General features: G+C 44.8%; 4 protein-coding genes across 4 annotated transcripts; 2 read left to right on the forward strand and 2 right to left on the reverse strand.

Moving 5' to 3' along the window:
- Positions 1 to 395: 395 nt before the first annotated feature.
- INS49_009612 (uncharacterized protein) lies at positions 396 to 2,340 on the reverse strand (the record flags this gene model as incomplete). The annotated part of the gene is made up of 3 exons (XM_043170340.1): positions 396 to 761; positions 788 to 1,331; positions 1,364 to 2,340. The coding sequence occupies 3 exons, from the start codon at positions 2,338 to 2,340 to the stop codon at positions 396 to 398; spliced, it is 1,887 nt and encodes a 628-aa protein (XP_043024905.1).
- Positions 2,341 to 3,565: 1,225 nt separating this feature from the next.
- INS49_009613 (uncharacterized protein) lies at positions 3,566 to 4,448 on the forward strand (the record flags this gene model as incomplete). The annotated part of the gene is made up of 2 exons (XM_043170341.1): positions 3,566 to 4,130; positions 4,231 to 4,448. 2 exons carry the CDS (start codon positions 3,566 to 3,568, stop codon positions 4,446 to 4,448), a joined length of 783 nt encoding a protein of 260 aa, XP_043024906.1.
- A 3,200-nt stretch (positions 4,449 to 7,648) lies between these two features.
- Positions 7,649 to 9,218, forward strand: INS49_009614 (uncharacterized protein; the record flags this gene model as incomplete). Its single annotated transcript, XM_043170342.1, has 3 exons — positions 7,649 to 7,714; positions 7,786 to 9,043; positions 9,106 to 9,218. The coding sequence occupies 3 exons, from the start codon at positions 7,649 to 7,651 to the stop codon at positions 9,216 to 9,218; spliced, it is 1,437 nt and encodes a 478-aa protein (XP_043024907.1).
- A 1,677-nt stretch (positions 9,219 to 10,895) lies between these two features.
- INS49_009615 (uncharacterized protein) lies at positions 10,896 to 11,992 on the reverse strand (the record flags this gene model as incomplete). The annotated part of the gene is made up of 2 exons (XM_043170343.1): positions 10,896 to 11,096; positions 11,978 to 11,992. The coding sequence occupies 2 exons, from the start codon at positions 11,990 to 11,992 to the stop codon at positions 10,896 to 10,898; spliced, it is 216 nt and encodes a 71-aa protein (XP_043024908.1).
- Between the last annotated feature and the right edge of the window lie 5,520 nt (positions 11,993 to 17,512).

Below are 17,512 nucleotides of genomic sequence, written 5' to 3' on the forward strand. Positions count from 1 at the left end.
ATGCTCGTCCGAGAATAGCGCGCAGAGGTAATGTTGGGGCGAGGGGATGCTTCGCAGCATTTAGGAAGCTCATGAGAACAAGATAGCAAATGAGACTGGATCACGTCTTGACATAAACCCTGAATCCTGATGTCTCCGGGAAATGACTTTCTATTCCTATAACTTGTGCAAGTAGCAGTGGATCCACCCGTTTTGTCGAGTCTATGCGACGAGATGCTCAGTGAGACGCTTCATCCCATGGCCCTGGATGGTTGGTACAGGGTAAAATGGTTGCCACGTAAAGAGTCACAAGGACCATGGGCCAGCCTCGCAGTACCGCCTGATCAGTGGAAGCATACGATATTCGGTCGACATCGACTCATCTGCGCCATCATCCCAGCAGCGAGTATGTCCGATTAATACTCGAAGCTCTCGTAGACCACCTCCTCACCCTCCAACCATCCCAGAACCGCCTTGATCAATCCAGGTCCCGCGCAGCAATAGAACTTCCTCCCCCGCTCTCCTTCCTGTGCCCCATCACGCCGAAGCACATCATCCCGCGTCAGCCTGCCCACTGTAACCACAGCCCCGAGACCCTCGAGCTTGGAGATATCCTCGGCCGCCGTGGAAGCCTCACCGCTGACGAAGACGCGGGTTCGCGCCGCGAGGCCCTCGCACCGCGCGAACGAGTCGAGCGCCAGCGGCAGGTCGGCCGCGCGGAGGCTCCACAGCAGGGAGAAGTTGGGCTCCCCCGATGGGAAGGAGGCGAGCAGCCCGGGGGCCTGCGCGAGAATGGGCGTGATGCCACGCCGCCCGCGACGAACACGGCCGCCTTCTTCTTCGTCTCCCCGCCGCCGCCCAGGGGCGCGCGGAACTCCTCCGACCCGCCGAAGCCCAGCACGGGAAGCTCCAGGGGCACGCGGGGGTTCTGCCTCCACAGCAGGCCGGTCGCGGGGCCGTGCCTCCTGGCCGTGATCTGGAGCTCTGTGCCGTCGCTTATCGTGTCGTCGTCACTGTCAATCCTGCCAGGCGCGGCGTTGGAGACGGTGAAGGTGCGGACGAAGTCGTCGTTCAGGCTGGCCGGGTCGTCCTCGCGCATGTGGGACCAGCCGATGTCCAGCTCGGGCGCGAAGTCGAGCGTGGCGTGCTGCCCGGGCTTCCACTTGTTGAGTTTTCTCGACGTCTCGAGCCTGAACGTGAACCGGGCGACCGTCGGCGTGATGATGTCCCTGCTCACGAGGGTGGCCGTCGCGGGCGGTTTCGTGTTGGCGTCCCCGGGGAGGGCGAGCCCCGCCTCCTGCTCGGCGGCGAGGCGCCGGACGGGCGGGTTGTAGGGGCTGTAGTCTGGCATGCTGCCGCGAACGGGAGGCCCTTGGCGACGTACTTGGCTGCGGTGACATGGATCTTGACGGCGAGCTTGGTGTGCGGGAGGATCCTCCCCGCGTCGGGTCCCACGAGAATCTCCGTCTCGCCCGTGAGGTAGAGTACGTCGCCCGAGTCGAAGTCAGGGACGCAGATGCCTACCAGGGGCCGGACGTGCATGTTCCCAAGGCTCTGGTATAAGCGGTTGCCCGAGTACTCCGGGTAGACGAGGTCGACACCGTCTCCGGGGCTGTTGTGCATGACGCGCACGAAGCCCGGCGGTCCACCACGGTTGTTCGTGTCCATCGTCCGACTGTCAGCTGAGGCCGTCGTCAGGAAGAACAGGTCCGCCTTGCCCAGCAGCTCGACGGCCTCTGCCGGGAGCGGGAGGCTGTCAGATACCAGCCGCGGCTCAGGCACGGCGGCGCGGATGTCCCGCTTGTTGATGTATTTTGGGCAGTTCCCCAGGCCCTCCTCGACGAGGACCACCATCTCGGCCCTGGCGACCCCATTCTCGTCGCCGCCGAGCGGGCCCGGCTCAATGACTACGCCGCCCTCGACCAGCCTCCCGGCGACCTTGACCCGGTCCCGCGTGGCGAGGTCGATGCTCAGCCCGGACACGACCTTCCCGCCGCCGGACGCGAAGTCGGCCTGGTCCATCTGGTACCTGCTGCTGGGCCCTCCATCCCCCTTCCCTGCGCCGCTGCCGAACAAGGCCGAGATCACCGGGTCGTGCTCCGCGTCCACCAGGCTCCCGGCCATGAGCAGGTCATGCCCTATGGGCCTCGCGAACCCGGGCATCCCGCCCCAGACGGTGGTCCACGGCTTGCCATCGTCGTCCAGGGCGCCCAGTGCCACGAGCGGCGACTGCTGGACGCGGTAGCCGTATCTTGCGGGGAAGCCCGCGGCTGTTGGGTTCTCGGGGGTCGGCACGTGGACCAGCTTGTGCACTGCGAGCTCGCCTGCGTGCCAGGACGGCCGTTGGAGGTGTAGTGTCATGCTGGTGGGGTTGCTTGGTGCCGTGCTCTTTCCTGGCTCTGTGGCTGCCCGTTTGAAGCGTTTCTGGTAGTTTTCACCTACTTGGGGCTGAACGTGTTGGGAATTTCACGACTCTCTCTTCCATTGAATGTGTTGATCGATGTTTGAGGACTGCTCCTTCCTCGTATGCGATCAAATAGGCACAATTTAGATGTCGTTGTCCAAAGAGGGCGCTGCTTTGTCAACTACGTCGAACCTGGTCGAACCCCGTCATCAAACCCTGGCTGCAGTCGACGAGCTCCAGAAACGTATTTCCGCGGGTGCTGAGTCGTCGAGGCCATCGCGACGATGCGAGACGGCTGGGCCTGAAAGGCGTCTCACCCGTGACAAATCAGAAGGGCGCGGGAATGGCAAGGCGGGCTGGGCAATTCTCCGCACGCCACAAAGCCCGTCAATGCTATGACAGTGCGTTCTGTTTAGTTCTCTGCCGCGTCTATGAGTATGTCAGCTCAACTTACGCTACGTGTACCTGCAATCGATTCGATGGACAGATGCATAGCAACGGGAACTGTTGCCAACAGAGCTTTTCTGACGGCCTATCAGGGAAGATGACAAAGACTTGTGGTTTTGACGTTCCAACAAGACATCAAAAGAAGACTACGCCGCACCAATAGCTGCCCGTCCGTTCAGATTACGAGGTGCTGTCGAGGCTTCATAGAGTCCAGGCCCGGTCCGGCCGATGCCGGCTCTCCGATCGGACCCACCACCGAGGCCGACCCGGGCCCCGCGGGCCTAGGTCGGACGCATGTCATGAACACAGTCGGTTCCGCGGCGACATTCTGTGTTGAACCGCCATGTCTAGATCGAGGAAGCCGGGTGGCTTGTCACTGAGACGCACGCCTCTTACCCGCCGACAATCGCTGCATTCGGCAGAGTCAATTGAGCAAAGGTCGACTGTCAACCTCAGGCGGGCGTTCTTTCCGGCCATTCAAGGGCGAGATGATGGAAATAGGCCTGTTGGGACACCATGACTCATCTTGCTACGACGAGTGTTGGACTTTCATTCCCGATCCATCTGCCCTCATAAGACCTGAACGTCCCTTCCCATAATCCTCGGGAAATCAAAGTGCCAAACGCACACAGATCAGACCGACGAAAATCTACGTCACGTCTCGTCACTGAAGACGTGCCTACCGCCACATGCTTCACTCCCACGACCTGAGCAGACAAACAAATCCAGCCCAACATGACCATCACCGTCCACCTCGTCCGCCACGCGCAGGGCTTCCACAACCTCAACGTGCCCAACCAACAGATCCCAGACCCCTACCTGACAGCCACGGGCAAGGAGCAGTGCGCCGCCCTGCGCGCCAGCTTCCCGCACCACGACCGCCTCACGCACCTGGTGGCCTCGCCGATGCGCCGCACCCTCCAGACGTGCGAGCAGTCGTTCCGCCCGGCCGTCGAAGCCGGCCTGAAAGTCGTCGCGCAGCCGCTCGTGCAGGAGGTGTCGACGCTCCCCTGCGACACGGGGTCCGAGCCCGAGGTGCTGGCGGCCGAGTTTGGCGCCTGGGCGGACCTCAGCGGCGTCCCGAAGGGGTGGAACGACAAGACCAGCGCCGGGTCGCCGTGGGCGCCGCGCATCGAGGCGCTCGAGGGTCGGGCCAGAATAGCGCGCGTGTGGCTGCGGGACCTGGGCCGGAAGTGGAAGGCTGAAGGGCGTGGTGATACCGCTGATATTGTTGTCACGACTCACGGCGGGTTCCTGCACTTCCTTACGCAGGACTGGGATGGGCTGGATCTTACGAAAGGTAAGTTCCAGAGTGGCTGGTCGTCGGAATGGCGGTGGTGTTACTGTTACATTTAAGGTTCTCGTTGCTCTGCCGTGCTTTGATTAACATGACTGCACAGGCACCGGATGGGTCAACACCGAGTACAGGAGCTACGAGTTCGACAACCCAGAGGGCGACGATTCAGAGGCTAGGATCCACGAGACCAAGCCCAGCTGGCGGAGGAGGCGCGGCAGCGCCATCGGGCTGACCAGTACCGAGCAGCAGCAGTTGCGGGCCGTCTTTATCGAGGCCTACAGGAAAGAATTCGGTGATGCCAGTGCGGCGGCAGCCGAATAATCGAGACGACGGTTTTCATCCTGTCAAACAGAGGAGACAGAGGCGAAGTCGTCCATCCGCGCGGGTGCTTCGGCAGGGGGCGCTTCATCAAACGTTAACAGCCCGCGCTGCATAAGCGCTCCTGCTTTGTTTGCATCGTGTGGCATGCGTAGAAAACAGACAGAATTACCGGGGGCCAGATAGACGCAGCTTCCAAAAATTGTCAGAAACAGCTAAACTCAGACGGGATGGCCAGGCGCGACGGGGACGCAGGAGCCGCCTTGTGATGTTCACGGGCTGCATCTTCTGTCTCACGGCTGGCGGTTGTTTGCCGATCCGGAGAGTTCTCAGTGCCAGCGGCTCTTGGGGTCGTTTCTACGGCTGTCATAATGCCTTGGCTATGCCTCGGCGGTTCATTTGTGATAGAAAGGGTCTTGTCAATACTGTAACTCACTCGGAATTACATGCACCGAGGTGCGGACTTTGAGAAAAGTATGCTCTGTTGTGGGCAGACTCCGCGTCCGAAATAGTATGCTTCGACGGATGGAACAGATGCCCCTCATGCGCATCAACACGCGACGATATGCAGTGGTACGCAGGAATGCGCAAATTGCAGCAGCCAGCATGGCACGGTTCGCTTTATCGGCAGGTAGATAAGCTTCTGGCGACCGACTCATGAGAAATCGGCAGTCCACATCGTCGGCTGCGTTGAGCTTCGTTGGTATCCAGAGCTTTTGATTGCCCAATTTGCGCTCACGGTAGACAGTAAGGTGGCTCGTAACAGTGTGTTCTCGTCAATTGGAAGTGTTGAGACGTCGTTGGAGTTGTAGCACGTAACGAAGCCTCGATTCCCACAGTGCGAGGGTGCCCCGAGCAACAGGACTCTGATGGTGTCACAGAACCCGCCCCATCCGTTCGCAGCTCGGAAGAATACCTAGCCTGCCCCACCGCGGAGGCGCCAGGGTCGCTTCTCTCTGATTTTCTCTGCGATGGAGCCGCGCGACAAGCTTGGCTTTGACACAAGACTGACATGGCGGAATCGTCGAGTCCCGGGGACTTCTGTGGCATTTGCGAGCGTCGCGCAGAGACACAAGACAAGACCTCCCCTATGCAGGAGCTCCTGCCCAGGTTGATCTGCAGCCAGGCCAACTCGGTACGTTCCGCTCGCAGTGTTGGCCAGCGGCCAAGCGGCCAGGCAGCCCATTGACAGAGCGATTGGAACAGCGCGGGTGAAACGAACCGCCGAACACGTGGACGGGGCGGGTGGATAGAGAGAGGGCCTCTTGAACTGCGGCCTGCATACAGCAGTCTGCTCTCTAGTTGGCTGGCTGGATTGGCTGGCTGGATTGGCTGGGCGGTGCTCTTACTAGGCAAACATTTTTCGCTGATGGATGCGGCCACCTGGCCAAACAGAATGACGAAGTAGACGCCCTTGTCGTTGATCGGTGGATGTTTTGTTTCAATGGTTCAACGGCTCGACGATGGCTGTCGTCCTCATCCGCCCTTTTCTGCCAGTGTCGGCGCTTGATGAGCCTGCGGAGTAATACCGAGCAGCTGGCAGCCCCATGCAGCCCATGGTGTCTCATCCAGATGGCCACAGGCCATGGGGGACGCTGCGAGGCGACTTGAGAGGCTGTCGATCGGAAATAAGGGGGTCCGCCAGGGAGACTGCCAACGATGACTGGCAGCACGGGGAGAAGCCAATCGAGAGTCCCACGGTTCGAAGGGCTCAAGGGATGGTACCGATGGGTTTGGCGCTAAGGACGCATGCAGGATAGCGCATCCTCGAACAGAGGGTTCCTGCGTCAGACAGGGGCCATCTGACAGGCATTGGCCACCTGCGGGATGGTGCCACCAGCGGGCCATGTCCTCAGCCCAGAGGTGTGCGGGTGTACTGCAGATACCTACCTAGGTAGAGTGGCCCTCAACATTGCTGCCCCTCTGATAGCACCGCCACCCGGGAATGCATGGAACAGTAACAGATCAAGCTCCAAGAGGGACCTTCTGTATGTCAGTCTACAACATGCGGGACTGGGGGAACCCCTGCTTAGCCCTGGCGACTCAGGCTCTCTGAACTTTCCCTCAAACACGCTCCCGCCGACGGCGTCTTCATGCCGGGCAGTGCCCATTCAACCTTGCTGTCGCCCATTGACGTTGTGCCTCCCTCCCCTTCTTCGTCCCCTCCCCGCTCTCTGCCACAAACCAAATCACCAGCACTTGGGATGAAAGAGGCGGCCTCCTCCAGCGGCCGGTCGACCGTCCATTAGACCTCCTGGTCGCCCACACTCATTCAGCACACAATATCAACAAATCGTCGCTCATTTCTTGCGCGAGTAACATTATCGATCATCGCAATACGCATTGTCCACTAAATGCCCCATTTCCACTTACAACTGCTCCGAATCTGATACCCAGCCTTGTCCACTACCGGGCAAAGCGAAGACGATCAAACCTGTGGCAGTCTGTCACCACCCGATAAACCCAAAACCCAACACACCGGGACGCGCATCCAACCGCCATCCCGAGAGACTCTCTCCCTCTCTTTCTTGCCGAACTACCCATACTCCCGGCTTCTCACCACCTGCCACCCATCACCGGGCTGGTTCCTTGGTGCCTTCATCCATGCGCTCGCTCTCATCGTCTCCATCCCTTCCGCTCTCTCCCACACGGCTGGCCCAAACGGGTGACGACGCCGGCGACTGACTCCTTGGGATTGCCGAACTTGGATTACGTCGATCAGCCCCAGAATAGCAGCCTTGGCAGTGTCAGTATGAGAGGCCCTCCATAGCATCAATCACTTCCGCTGTCGTGTCGCACATTCGTCTGGTCTCCCGAGCCGGCACTTGGACTGGACTGCCTCCTGTCACCCCTTCCAAGGGACCGAACCAACTCCACTCCTGCAACCTTTCTCTTCTGCCCTACCGGCAGCCGAATGTCTCCCGAGCGTCCAATACACACGAGGACGCCGAGTATTCATTCTTTCACCACCATTCCATTGTCGACAACTTCGCAGGCGAGGGCACGACTTTGGTCCATGACGGCAACGACGAGTTTTCTTTGAGTTTCGGTCCGATCATTTCCACCAGGGGACGCAGCGGCGCTGGGACCACTCTACGACTCTCCGTTTCCTTCAATTCTTTCCGACGGGGTCGACGGTTCGCTTTTTCTTCTAGGGCAGGATCCATTGAACGTTCGTGACGGGGTCACAAACCAAAGACAGCATGGGTTGCATGAGCCATCGCAGACCAAACGTTGAGGTCCGGCCTGAGCAGAAGTGGGACTACATCGTGAGTACTGGCTCGGCGCTATGCCATGTACGGGAACTGTTCGTTGTGACTGACAATTCCTCTTACTGTAGCAACTCAACGACTTCAAATCAGGCAATGCCTTCACGTACTTCGCATACGGCTATCTGTACTTCTCGCTCATCTTGTCGACAGTCGTCTACGCAGTCGACACCTTCACGGCCGTCAACCTACTCGCCTTCAACAAATGGTCCTCCGAAATCCAGCCGGCCGTCTCCTTCGACGTGACGAAATGGATATTTTCCATATGTATCATTCTCTCTTTCATCAATGTCGGGTACGAGCACATCCGAGCTCAACGCATCATGAGGCGGGGTGCCGTTGCTGAGTCGTACCTGGACAACTTGGCTGTCCGTCTGGAAAGCGTCAAGATGGGGAAGGGCAAAGGATGGCGGAGATTCCTCGTCTTTGCAGAGCTGACAAAGAGTAAGAAGGGGGCCGAGTACATCGCCCTCTTCACCTACTTCAGTTTCCAATGTTTGTACCAGGACCCTTACTACCAGCATGTGGAAGTCACTAACACAATTTCAGCCTGGATTCGTGTTATTTTCTGCTCTGGCCCACGCCAAGCCGTTAATGCCCTCACCCTTTACTCGGTGTATACTGCCAAGCTTGCGATTGAAGGGGACAACTTCGAACACAGCTTAGAGAACTTCTTCGACAAGATTAAGACGCTCGCCGAGCAGGACTACCAGCAAGCTTTGATTCTCTCCGGCATGCTTTTCACCCTGGTAATCTGGGCTTTCTCCATGCTGTCGCTCATTCTCGCGGCATTGTTCTTCGTCTTCTTCCTCTGGGGTTGGATTCCACGGGACGATGGCGGCCTCTCGGGGTACTGTGACCGGAAGATTAACAAGAGGTTGATGAAGATCGTCTCAAAGAAGGTTAATGCAGCCATTGAGGACCAGGAGCGGGCACGGAAGAAGGCCGAGCTCAAGGCCGCCAAGAAGGCAGGCGAGCTGCCACCTGAGGAGCGCAAGGCCACTCTGCCCAACCTAATGCCAAAGGGCAGCGACGATGACAAGCTTCCGGGAATGCCAATGATCAGCAGGAACGACACTATGGCCACGCTGCCCTTGTACACTTCCCGACCAGGAACACCAAGCGGCGGACAGCCTGCCTTGCCTGCCTTCGAACTCAATCAGATTCGACCCGTCCCCAGTAGGACGGGCACGACAACGACTGTATCAAGCCGAGCGCCTCTGCTCGCGGCGGGTGCAGAGATGGGACGTGCATCTCCGGCTTTGAGGTCTCCCGTTGGTGGTCCTCCGCCTCTCTCCAGGGTGCAGACCAACCAGTCAAACTTTGGTGGTTCGTACATGCAGACACCGTCATCATACTCGCCAGAGAGCAATTACCCTCCCATGCCGCAGCCAATTCGGTCACCCACATCTACTTCAATAGGTTCCTACGGCATGCCGCCAAGATCAAACATGACACCAGCCCCACGCGGAACATTCGACGACTACAACTCTGGGCGAGCTAGTCCAGCTCCGTTGAGGCAAATGCCCTCCAACTCGTCTTTCAACGACTACAGTGGTCGATCAAGTCCAGCCCCTTCAGCAATCCCGCCACGGATGATGGGTCCTGGGTACGGGCAAGGAGGCTACCCTGGCCCAGGATTACCTGGAGCTTACCCTGCCAGGAGTGCGACCGGTCCCGTGCCTAACCGTGGACCCCCGATTCCACAGCCACAGAGGAACATGACGGCTCCGGTGCAGCCAGGCATCCGGAGACAGGGAACGGGGGAGTTCCGCTCTAATACACCTGCCCAGTCGGACGCAGCAAGCGGGTATTTCAACCCATCTGCTCCCGCAGACGCCCGCGACTACCAACGGCCACCCTCGGACGAATACCAGTACCGGCCCGGCACTGCTCACAGCCAACGGTCCATGAACAGCCAGCCAAGCAGACAGCCGGCCTATAGCAACGGACCACCGCAACACAACAGGCAGCCCACAAACGGCAGCGGTTGGATGCAAGATCTGGAAAGCCAGCGAGGAACGCCTGGACCACGATATTAGGCCTAACCTATCTACGTGCCTACCCGCCCATCCACATAAATTACTTCTTTTTCCCCGCCTCTTAACTTACTTGGCTCAATGCTACCCGACTTCTTTGATACCTTGATACCTTTCTTGACTTTCGCTTCATTCTGTACGAGACATTAGAAATGTTCAAAACCACATTATACCACACTCGTGATGTCGAAGGTGTTTAGCCGGGTTGCGCGAAAAAAGGAGCCCGTCCTGGACGGCGTGTATACAGTACAACATGTTTTTTCTATATGTCACATTTTGGGATTGATGTCTGCGTGGCCAGGAGCAAGGCCCATATTATAGCGAACTTTGCATCAGCATCCCCTGACACGAACTCAGGATGGAATGAATATGAAGATAATTACCACGATCACGAGAACTTCGCGTCCAGTGGCATGCAAGCCTCTTCGCCCGTTGTGCAATGAATTATTAAAATTGAACTTGGATTTCGAGGTTGGGGATTTTTCCGTCCACCTCCCCTGGTCTATCTTTGTGTGTCTAAAGAGATACAAGATGGTTCGGGTCCTCAATGCCCTCTGCCTTCCCAACAGGCACTGCATTGCCCCCTCCCAGTGCCCAATTGTGGTCTGCCCCCAATGCGCCCAAAATAAGAAAATAATTACCAGACATGGCGATGAGATCAACGAATCCATCGCGGCGCTTCCCATAGATTTCATCCCTTTCCCTGGCTTTCCTAATTCATATGCAGATGCCGTAAACACGTTTTCGTCGTTACATGGGTTTCCTTTTCCTCCCGTAGTACATCGTCATTATTTGGCTGTTATATCACCAATTTCTTCTTGCACCGATCGCTGAGAGTGCTAGGGTATCCAAAATGTGTGCGGTGCTGGTGGTTGTTCCGAGATTAACAGCGCCCCCCCCCCCCGATGTCTCAGAGAATCCCGGGTTTGTACGCATGCTTTTTTCCTCAGAAACAACTCGCCCCGGTCCATTGTCCCGCCCTGCCCGCCGCGCCTCGACCAAGGCAGCAGCAGCGGCGCCGCAGGTGCAGAGCACCGGGGACAGGCCTGGGGGGAGGGGGAGGGGGAGGAACCCCCCTGCCCGCTCTTCTGCCACAGTAGGGGGGCTAGGAAGAGCCCACCCGCCGCGGGATTCCCCCGCGATCAGTCGTTTATTATCTCGCTGCTGCTGCTGGTCGACCCCGAGGTGACGGACATTGAGCGGCGGGCGATGGAGACGAGCCTGTAGATGCCGAAGGAGATGAGGGCGAGGACGAAGAAGAGGACGATGATGATGATTGCGATTGTGTCGTTTTCCTTGACCATCTTGGCGGTTTTTCTTCTCTTCTTCCGAGACCCCTTGGGCTAATTGGGTGGTGGTGGTGGTGGTGAGGGGCTAGAACGAGCTCTGGAATGGAAGCGGGGATGGTAGCTGTTCGATGCCCTCCGAGACAAGTAGATCTCTCTTCCGTTCTCTGGGCGGCGAGCACTCAGTGCACTGGAATGCTGGGTCAGAGCTGGCGGCAGACGATGCTGTCTAGGAGCGCAGTTGTTTGTTCGAACGAGGGACTCGTCGCATGCGAGGGTGGAGCCGATGACGAGCGTGCGTAAGTCTCGATAGAGGATACAGCACACAACACAGCACGGTCGGGAGGATATGAGCTGTGGAATGCAAGGCAGAGGGTCAGAATGGATAGTTCGAATATGGAAGAGGAGAAGAATTACCAGCAATACAGGACGACGACAATTTGGTTTTGTGGTGGCCAGACAGACAGGTACCCGACCGGTGCAGCAGCTAGGCCCGGAGCTTGGCTGCTAGGTGGTTGCTGGTTGCTGCTGGCGCTGAGGTGCTCCTAGGCTTGTTGCCCCGCCACCAAATATGCCATGTCAATAAATCGGCGGGCTGGGGGTGGGTCCTGTCCTCTCCTGTGGGAGCCGACCCCAACCACCGCTAAGCCAGATCTGATGGTCTCCTGCAAGGCACGACCAGCCCATTTTGTTGTTTGAAACCAGGCCCTGATGATTCCTTGAAATTGGGATATCTTGTTGCTGACGTCGTTGACCTATTAATCTTGGTGTTGATGCTGACCCTTTTCAATCCGCGGTTATGGTCTTCTCTTTGGGGGTGTTACTCCTAGTAAAAGTACCTGAGTAGGGCGGAATCGCTATGAAGCTTTGATCCCTGCTTTCCCCAGGCCATGGGTCGATCGGCAGGGAGCTAAAAATGTAGGGCTGGCCAGCTCCACCTCGGACGGCGACATTGTTGTCTGAGCACATGGACGGGCACGATTCTATGAGCAACCTCTCCAGCAACAATGATTCAATCCAATGGGAGACGAACATCACTTCTCTGAATTATTTTCGATGCCATTGATCCCAAAATTCACGGTAAATAAATCAGGCCCGTCATGAGGCCGTCCACTTACGCGCCTCAGGCTGTCGTTGCTCGCACAACGCAGACTGGTGATGACACCTTCACGGTAGTCTATCGGTTTTCATATTTTTCATAGGAAGTACACGTCAATTGTCAAGCTTGGGTATTCCATGTTCGATACTACGCACCCTCCGATGCTTTCCGGCCAGGAATCCTTCCTATGGCAGATCGAAACCAGCTCAACATGACGAGAAATGGACATGGAGCATATTCCTTTGCCTGTAAGCTTCTGACATTTTTTTCCATGCCATCCCGACCTCTCCCTACCTCTCGGGCCGGTCAAACATCACGGAGATGGAAGCCCACCGGCATGAATTTGGTGATCACTCAAGTCCACCTTCGGACCGCCGCTCATCCACCACTATTGGTAGGTCTCTCGTACGTACGATAATCATATGGGAAGCAATTATGTATTAGTGTTATTCTATTTAAGTTTTAAGAGGCTACATGCTTTAAAAGGGATAATTAAAGTAGCCTTTTAAGTATAAGGGTTATACTTACTAATACTTGCAATTTTTCTTTTTTTTTAATAAATATATATAATTTTTATTATAATTAATAATTTTTATTATAATTAGCCTTAAAAATTATAATTTATTATATATTAAGTATATATATAATTTTTATTATAAAAAAGCATTATTAAAAAGGCTTAAAATTATAACTTATAAGTTTTAAAGCAAATCTTAGCAACCCTTGCTATTATATTACTCTTTAAACTTATAATCTTTATTATTATATTACTTTTTAAACTTATAACCATTATTATTATATTATTTCTTAAATATTATACTTATTATCTTTAATACTTAGCTTTTAAAGTTATTTCTTTATAAAAATTATTAACTTTTATATAATAGCCTTAATTTTAAATTTCTTCTTTATAAGGAAAGTTAATGCTTATAAAGTTAATGCTAAACCTTTTAATTTATATTTATTTTTATTATATATTTTTATAATATAAATATTATTATTTTTATCCTTATTCTTATTATTAAAATGCATTTAATATTATTTTAAATTAATTTTTTTAGCTACTTTTTATCCTTTTAAAATTAAGCATTATAAGTAGCTTAATTATTTATTATTTTCTTTTCTTATTTTTTATTATTTTTTTTAATTTCCTTAATAATTATTTTTTATTTAAATTATTTAAATAATAATATATATTTCTTAATAAATTTCTTTATATATAAGCCTTATATATACTTATTAATAATTTAATGCAAAAAGTTTTAAAGCTAAGTTAACATAGCAATTTAATTCTTTAATAATTAAATCTTTTTAATTTAATATATATAAAAAATACTTAGGATTAAAATTCTTATTAAGTTATTTATTATAAAAATTATAATAATTTAATATTTAAAATAATAATTACCTTAATAATTCTTATTATTAAAGATATTATATAATCTTATATTAAGAGTTTTAATGCTTTTAATATAAATATATAGCTTTTTAACTATATTATTAAAAAATATTTATTTATTTTAATATTAAAAGTTATTAATAATTTAAATAATAATTATTATAATAATGTTATTTAAGAAAAGTAATTTAACTTAAGCTATAGCTATAACCTTTAGCTTATTAATTTTAATAATTCCTTAAGAGTTTATTTTAATAAATAGCTTATTTTTTTTAATGCTTAATATAAAAATAAAATTAAAGGCAATCTTTATAATCTTTATTAAGATCTTATTAATTTAATTTTAATTATCTTTATTATTAATAATAATTAAATTACTATTAATATTAAGTAAATAAAAGTTATTATTATTAACCTCTTTATTAATATTTATTAAATAAGTAAGTAAATAAGAGTTATTATTATTAACCTCCTTATTAATATTTATTAAATAAGCATTATTAATAATAACCTTATTATAAGAATTAATAAGATTAATAAGCTTATCTTTATTTTTATTATTTAAGGCGATTTTAGCATTTTTTATAATCTTAATAATAATTTTAATTTTTATCTTATTGCTTATTAAAAATATAATTATAATGTTTATTTTATTAATTAAGGTTATAATTATAATATTTATCTTATTAATTAAGGTTATAATTATAATATTTATAGGAAAATCTTAATTTTAATTAAGGGTTGCGGTAAGGCTACCTTTAATATTAATTATATTAATAATAATTATAATAATAATTATATTAAGTATATTTTTAATATAAGTAATAAATATAATATTTATTAAATAATTTTGCTTATTATTATTATCCTTATAAGGCATATTAATAAAAGTATTAAATAATTTTTATAAATTATTATTAATATTTTTTATTATAAAAAAAAAAGATTTTATAAGAATTTAATAATTAAAATAAATATTTATAATATAAAACTTTATAATTATTATATAATAATTATTAATTTATTCTTTAATTATAAGAAAAGTTAATAAGTTATAATTAAATTTAATAAAAGTTAATTTTAATATAATTATTAATAAATAATAATAAAAGGCAATAATAATAATAAGATTAACTTTAAAATAATAATTATTAATAATATTAATAATTATAAGGTTATTCTTATATATAATAAGATATTAAAAAGGTTTTAATTAAAGTATAAAAGGTTAAAGTTTATATTAAGAATTTAAATTTAAGAGGTATAAGGTTTTATAGCTAGCAGTAATAAGGTTAAAAGGAAAAGGTATTAATAATAAGTTACTCCTTTTTTAATAAAAAGGGGCTACTTTAAGTCTTTTAATTAATTTATTTATTTATATATAAAGCTTATTATTATTAATAAGCTTTTATAATGTAATATTTAAAATTAATTTTATTATTATATTAATAAAATTATCTTTTTTATTTATTTACTTTATTTTAATAATCTTTCTTATCTTATATAATTTTTATAATAATATAATATTAATTATAAGGCGCTTTTCCTTTATTATTTTTAGCTTTATAAGGTATTTATATAAATTATATAAGTTTATATAAATAATTAAAGGTATATTTAATAATAAAAGTTATTTTATAGCTATCTTAATTATTATAATTAAAAAGATTTTAATATTTACTTTATTTATTATATTATAAATTTTGCTTATTAATATACTTTAAGTAATATATTTATACTTTATTAATAATTAATAAAGAATATTACTTATTATTATAAATTTTTTAGTTTTCTTATAAGTCTTATTTATAAAAATAATAATATATCTAAGTTAAAATATTAAATCTTAATTATTTATAAATAATTTATTTATAAATATAAAAAGTTTTGCTATTTTAAAATTAAGGGGTATATATTTAATTTTTTATATAGCATTATTTATTTACTATAATAATTATATATTTAAGCTCTTATAATTTCCTGCTTTTAAGTTTTATACTTATATAATTATTAAAAGATTATATAAAGCTTTTAATTAATAAGTTAAAGCTATATATACTTTGTAAGCTTTTTATTTAAGGTATTTTTAAAAAGCATCTTTAATTATTGCATTAATAAAGGTAAATTTATTAGCTTATCCCTTTTATTAAATAATAATTAAATTAATAATATTTATAATTATATAAGCCTTATTATAATTTATTAAGTTTTTAAGCATTAGCTTTTATTTTAATTTTCCTTATAATTTCATAGCTTTTATCTTAATTTTCTTTTTATTTTAGAATTTTAATATAAATAAAATTAATATATTATTTATTTATATACTTATTATTTTAAAGAATTATATAAGCTTTATAATTATTAAGCAAGAATTATATATAAAGCAATTTATTTTAAGCTTTTATTAATAATATCTTTAATATATATTAAACTAATAAATGCTAAATTTTACTATGCTATATAAAGATTAAATAATATAAATAATTATGCTTAAAAAGTATTTATTCTTTAATTTCTTTAATAATTTTATAAGGATTATTTTATATAATTTTAACTTTACTTAAGGATAAGCTTAAGTAATATCTTAAAGTATAAAAACTATGCCTTTTTCTTAAATTAATAAAAAGGTAAATATAAAGATTATTTATTAACTTATTCTTTAAATAATTAAGCTTTATATTAAAATTAATCCCTTTTTATTATTATTATAACCTTAAATAATAAATTAAGATTTCTTATAAAGTTTTATAATTTTACCTTTTACTTTTTATATTATATAAAACTTAAAGAAATAATATTTATTATATTATTTTGCTAATTAATTCTTAATTTAAAAAATACCTTTAGCAATAAGGTTATTAATTTCCATTTTATTAAACTCTTTAAATAATAAGCTTAATATTATAATAATTTTATTTTATCTTAATTTAATTATTAAATTATAATTTTTATTTTCTTTTTTTAAAATATATAATATAATAATATAATCTTTTATTTTTAATAATAATAATTATATAATAAGTTATATTTAAGGTTTTATAATTAGGTTTTTTACTTATAAAGGTTGCATTTCCTTATTATTATTTTAATAATATAATTAAATAACTATTAACTTAAATATTATAGCTTTATTTAATATATTTAAGGTTATATTATAGCTATTTATAGTAATAACCTTATATAAATCCTTTCATCCCTTTTTCTTTCTTTATATATAAACTTTATATTATAGTAAATATTTTATATTAAAAATAGGTTTAACCTTAATATTTAATGCATTTTATACTTACCATTTAATTATAGTTTTTTATAATATCTTTATAGCCTTTAAAATAGCTTTTACTTACTTTTATATTAATAATAATAATAATAACTTATATAATATTTATAAGTAAGCATTAAAAACTAAAAGCATAAGAATTAATTTATTTAATTTAGCAATATTATTAATAGCTTTTATAACTATTTATAAAATAATATTATTATTTATATTATTATATAGTTTAATATATAAGATTTTATATGCTTATTTAAGGGCTTAATAATATTTTTTAACTTTCTTAATAAATTAATATATCTTTATGGGGATTTATTTATATTTAATTTCTATTATTTATACCTTTAAATAAAATTCTAAAAATATAAAGTTTATTTTCGCATTATATTTAATAATATTTAATAATTCCTAATATATATTAATTTAAAGCATTTATAATATTTACTATATAATTTTTATAAATATAAATTTTAAAAATTTTACTCTTTAAAAAGCTATAGCTTAGTTTATAATATAAAGAATTAAGCATTTACTTAAATATATTATATTAATTAAGATTTTATAATTAAATTTATAATTATTATATAATATAAACTTAAAACGCTTAAGCGCAAGTTTATTTATTTAATAATAATAATATATCTTCTTAATCTTTGCCATTACTTATTTATTAACATTTAAATTACTAGCTTTTTTAA

This window comes from Diaporthe citri (genome assembly GCF_014595645.1).
Source record: "Diaporthe citri strain NFHF-8-4 chromosome Unknown scaffold_4, whole genome shotgun sequence".
Taxonomy (NCBI): Eukaryota; Fungi; Ascomycota; class Sordariomycetes; order Diaporthales; family Diaporthaceae; genus Diaporthe; species Diaporthe citri.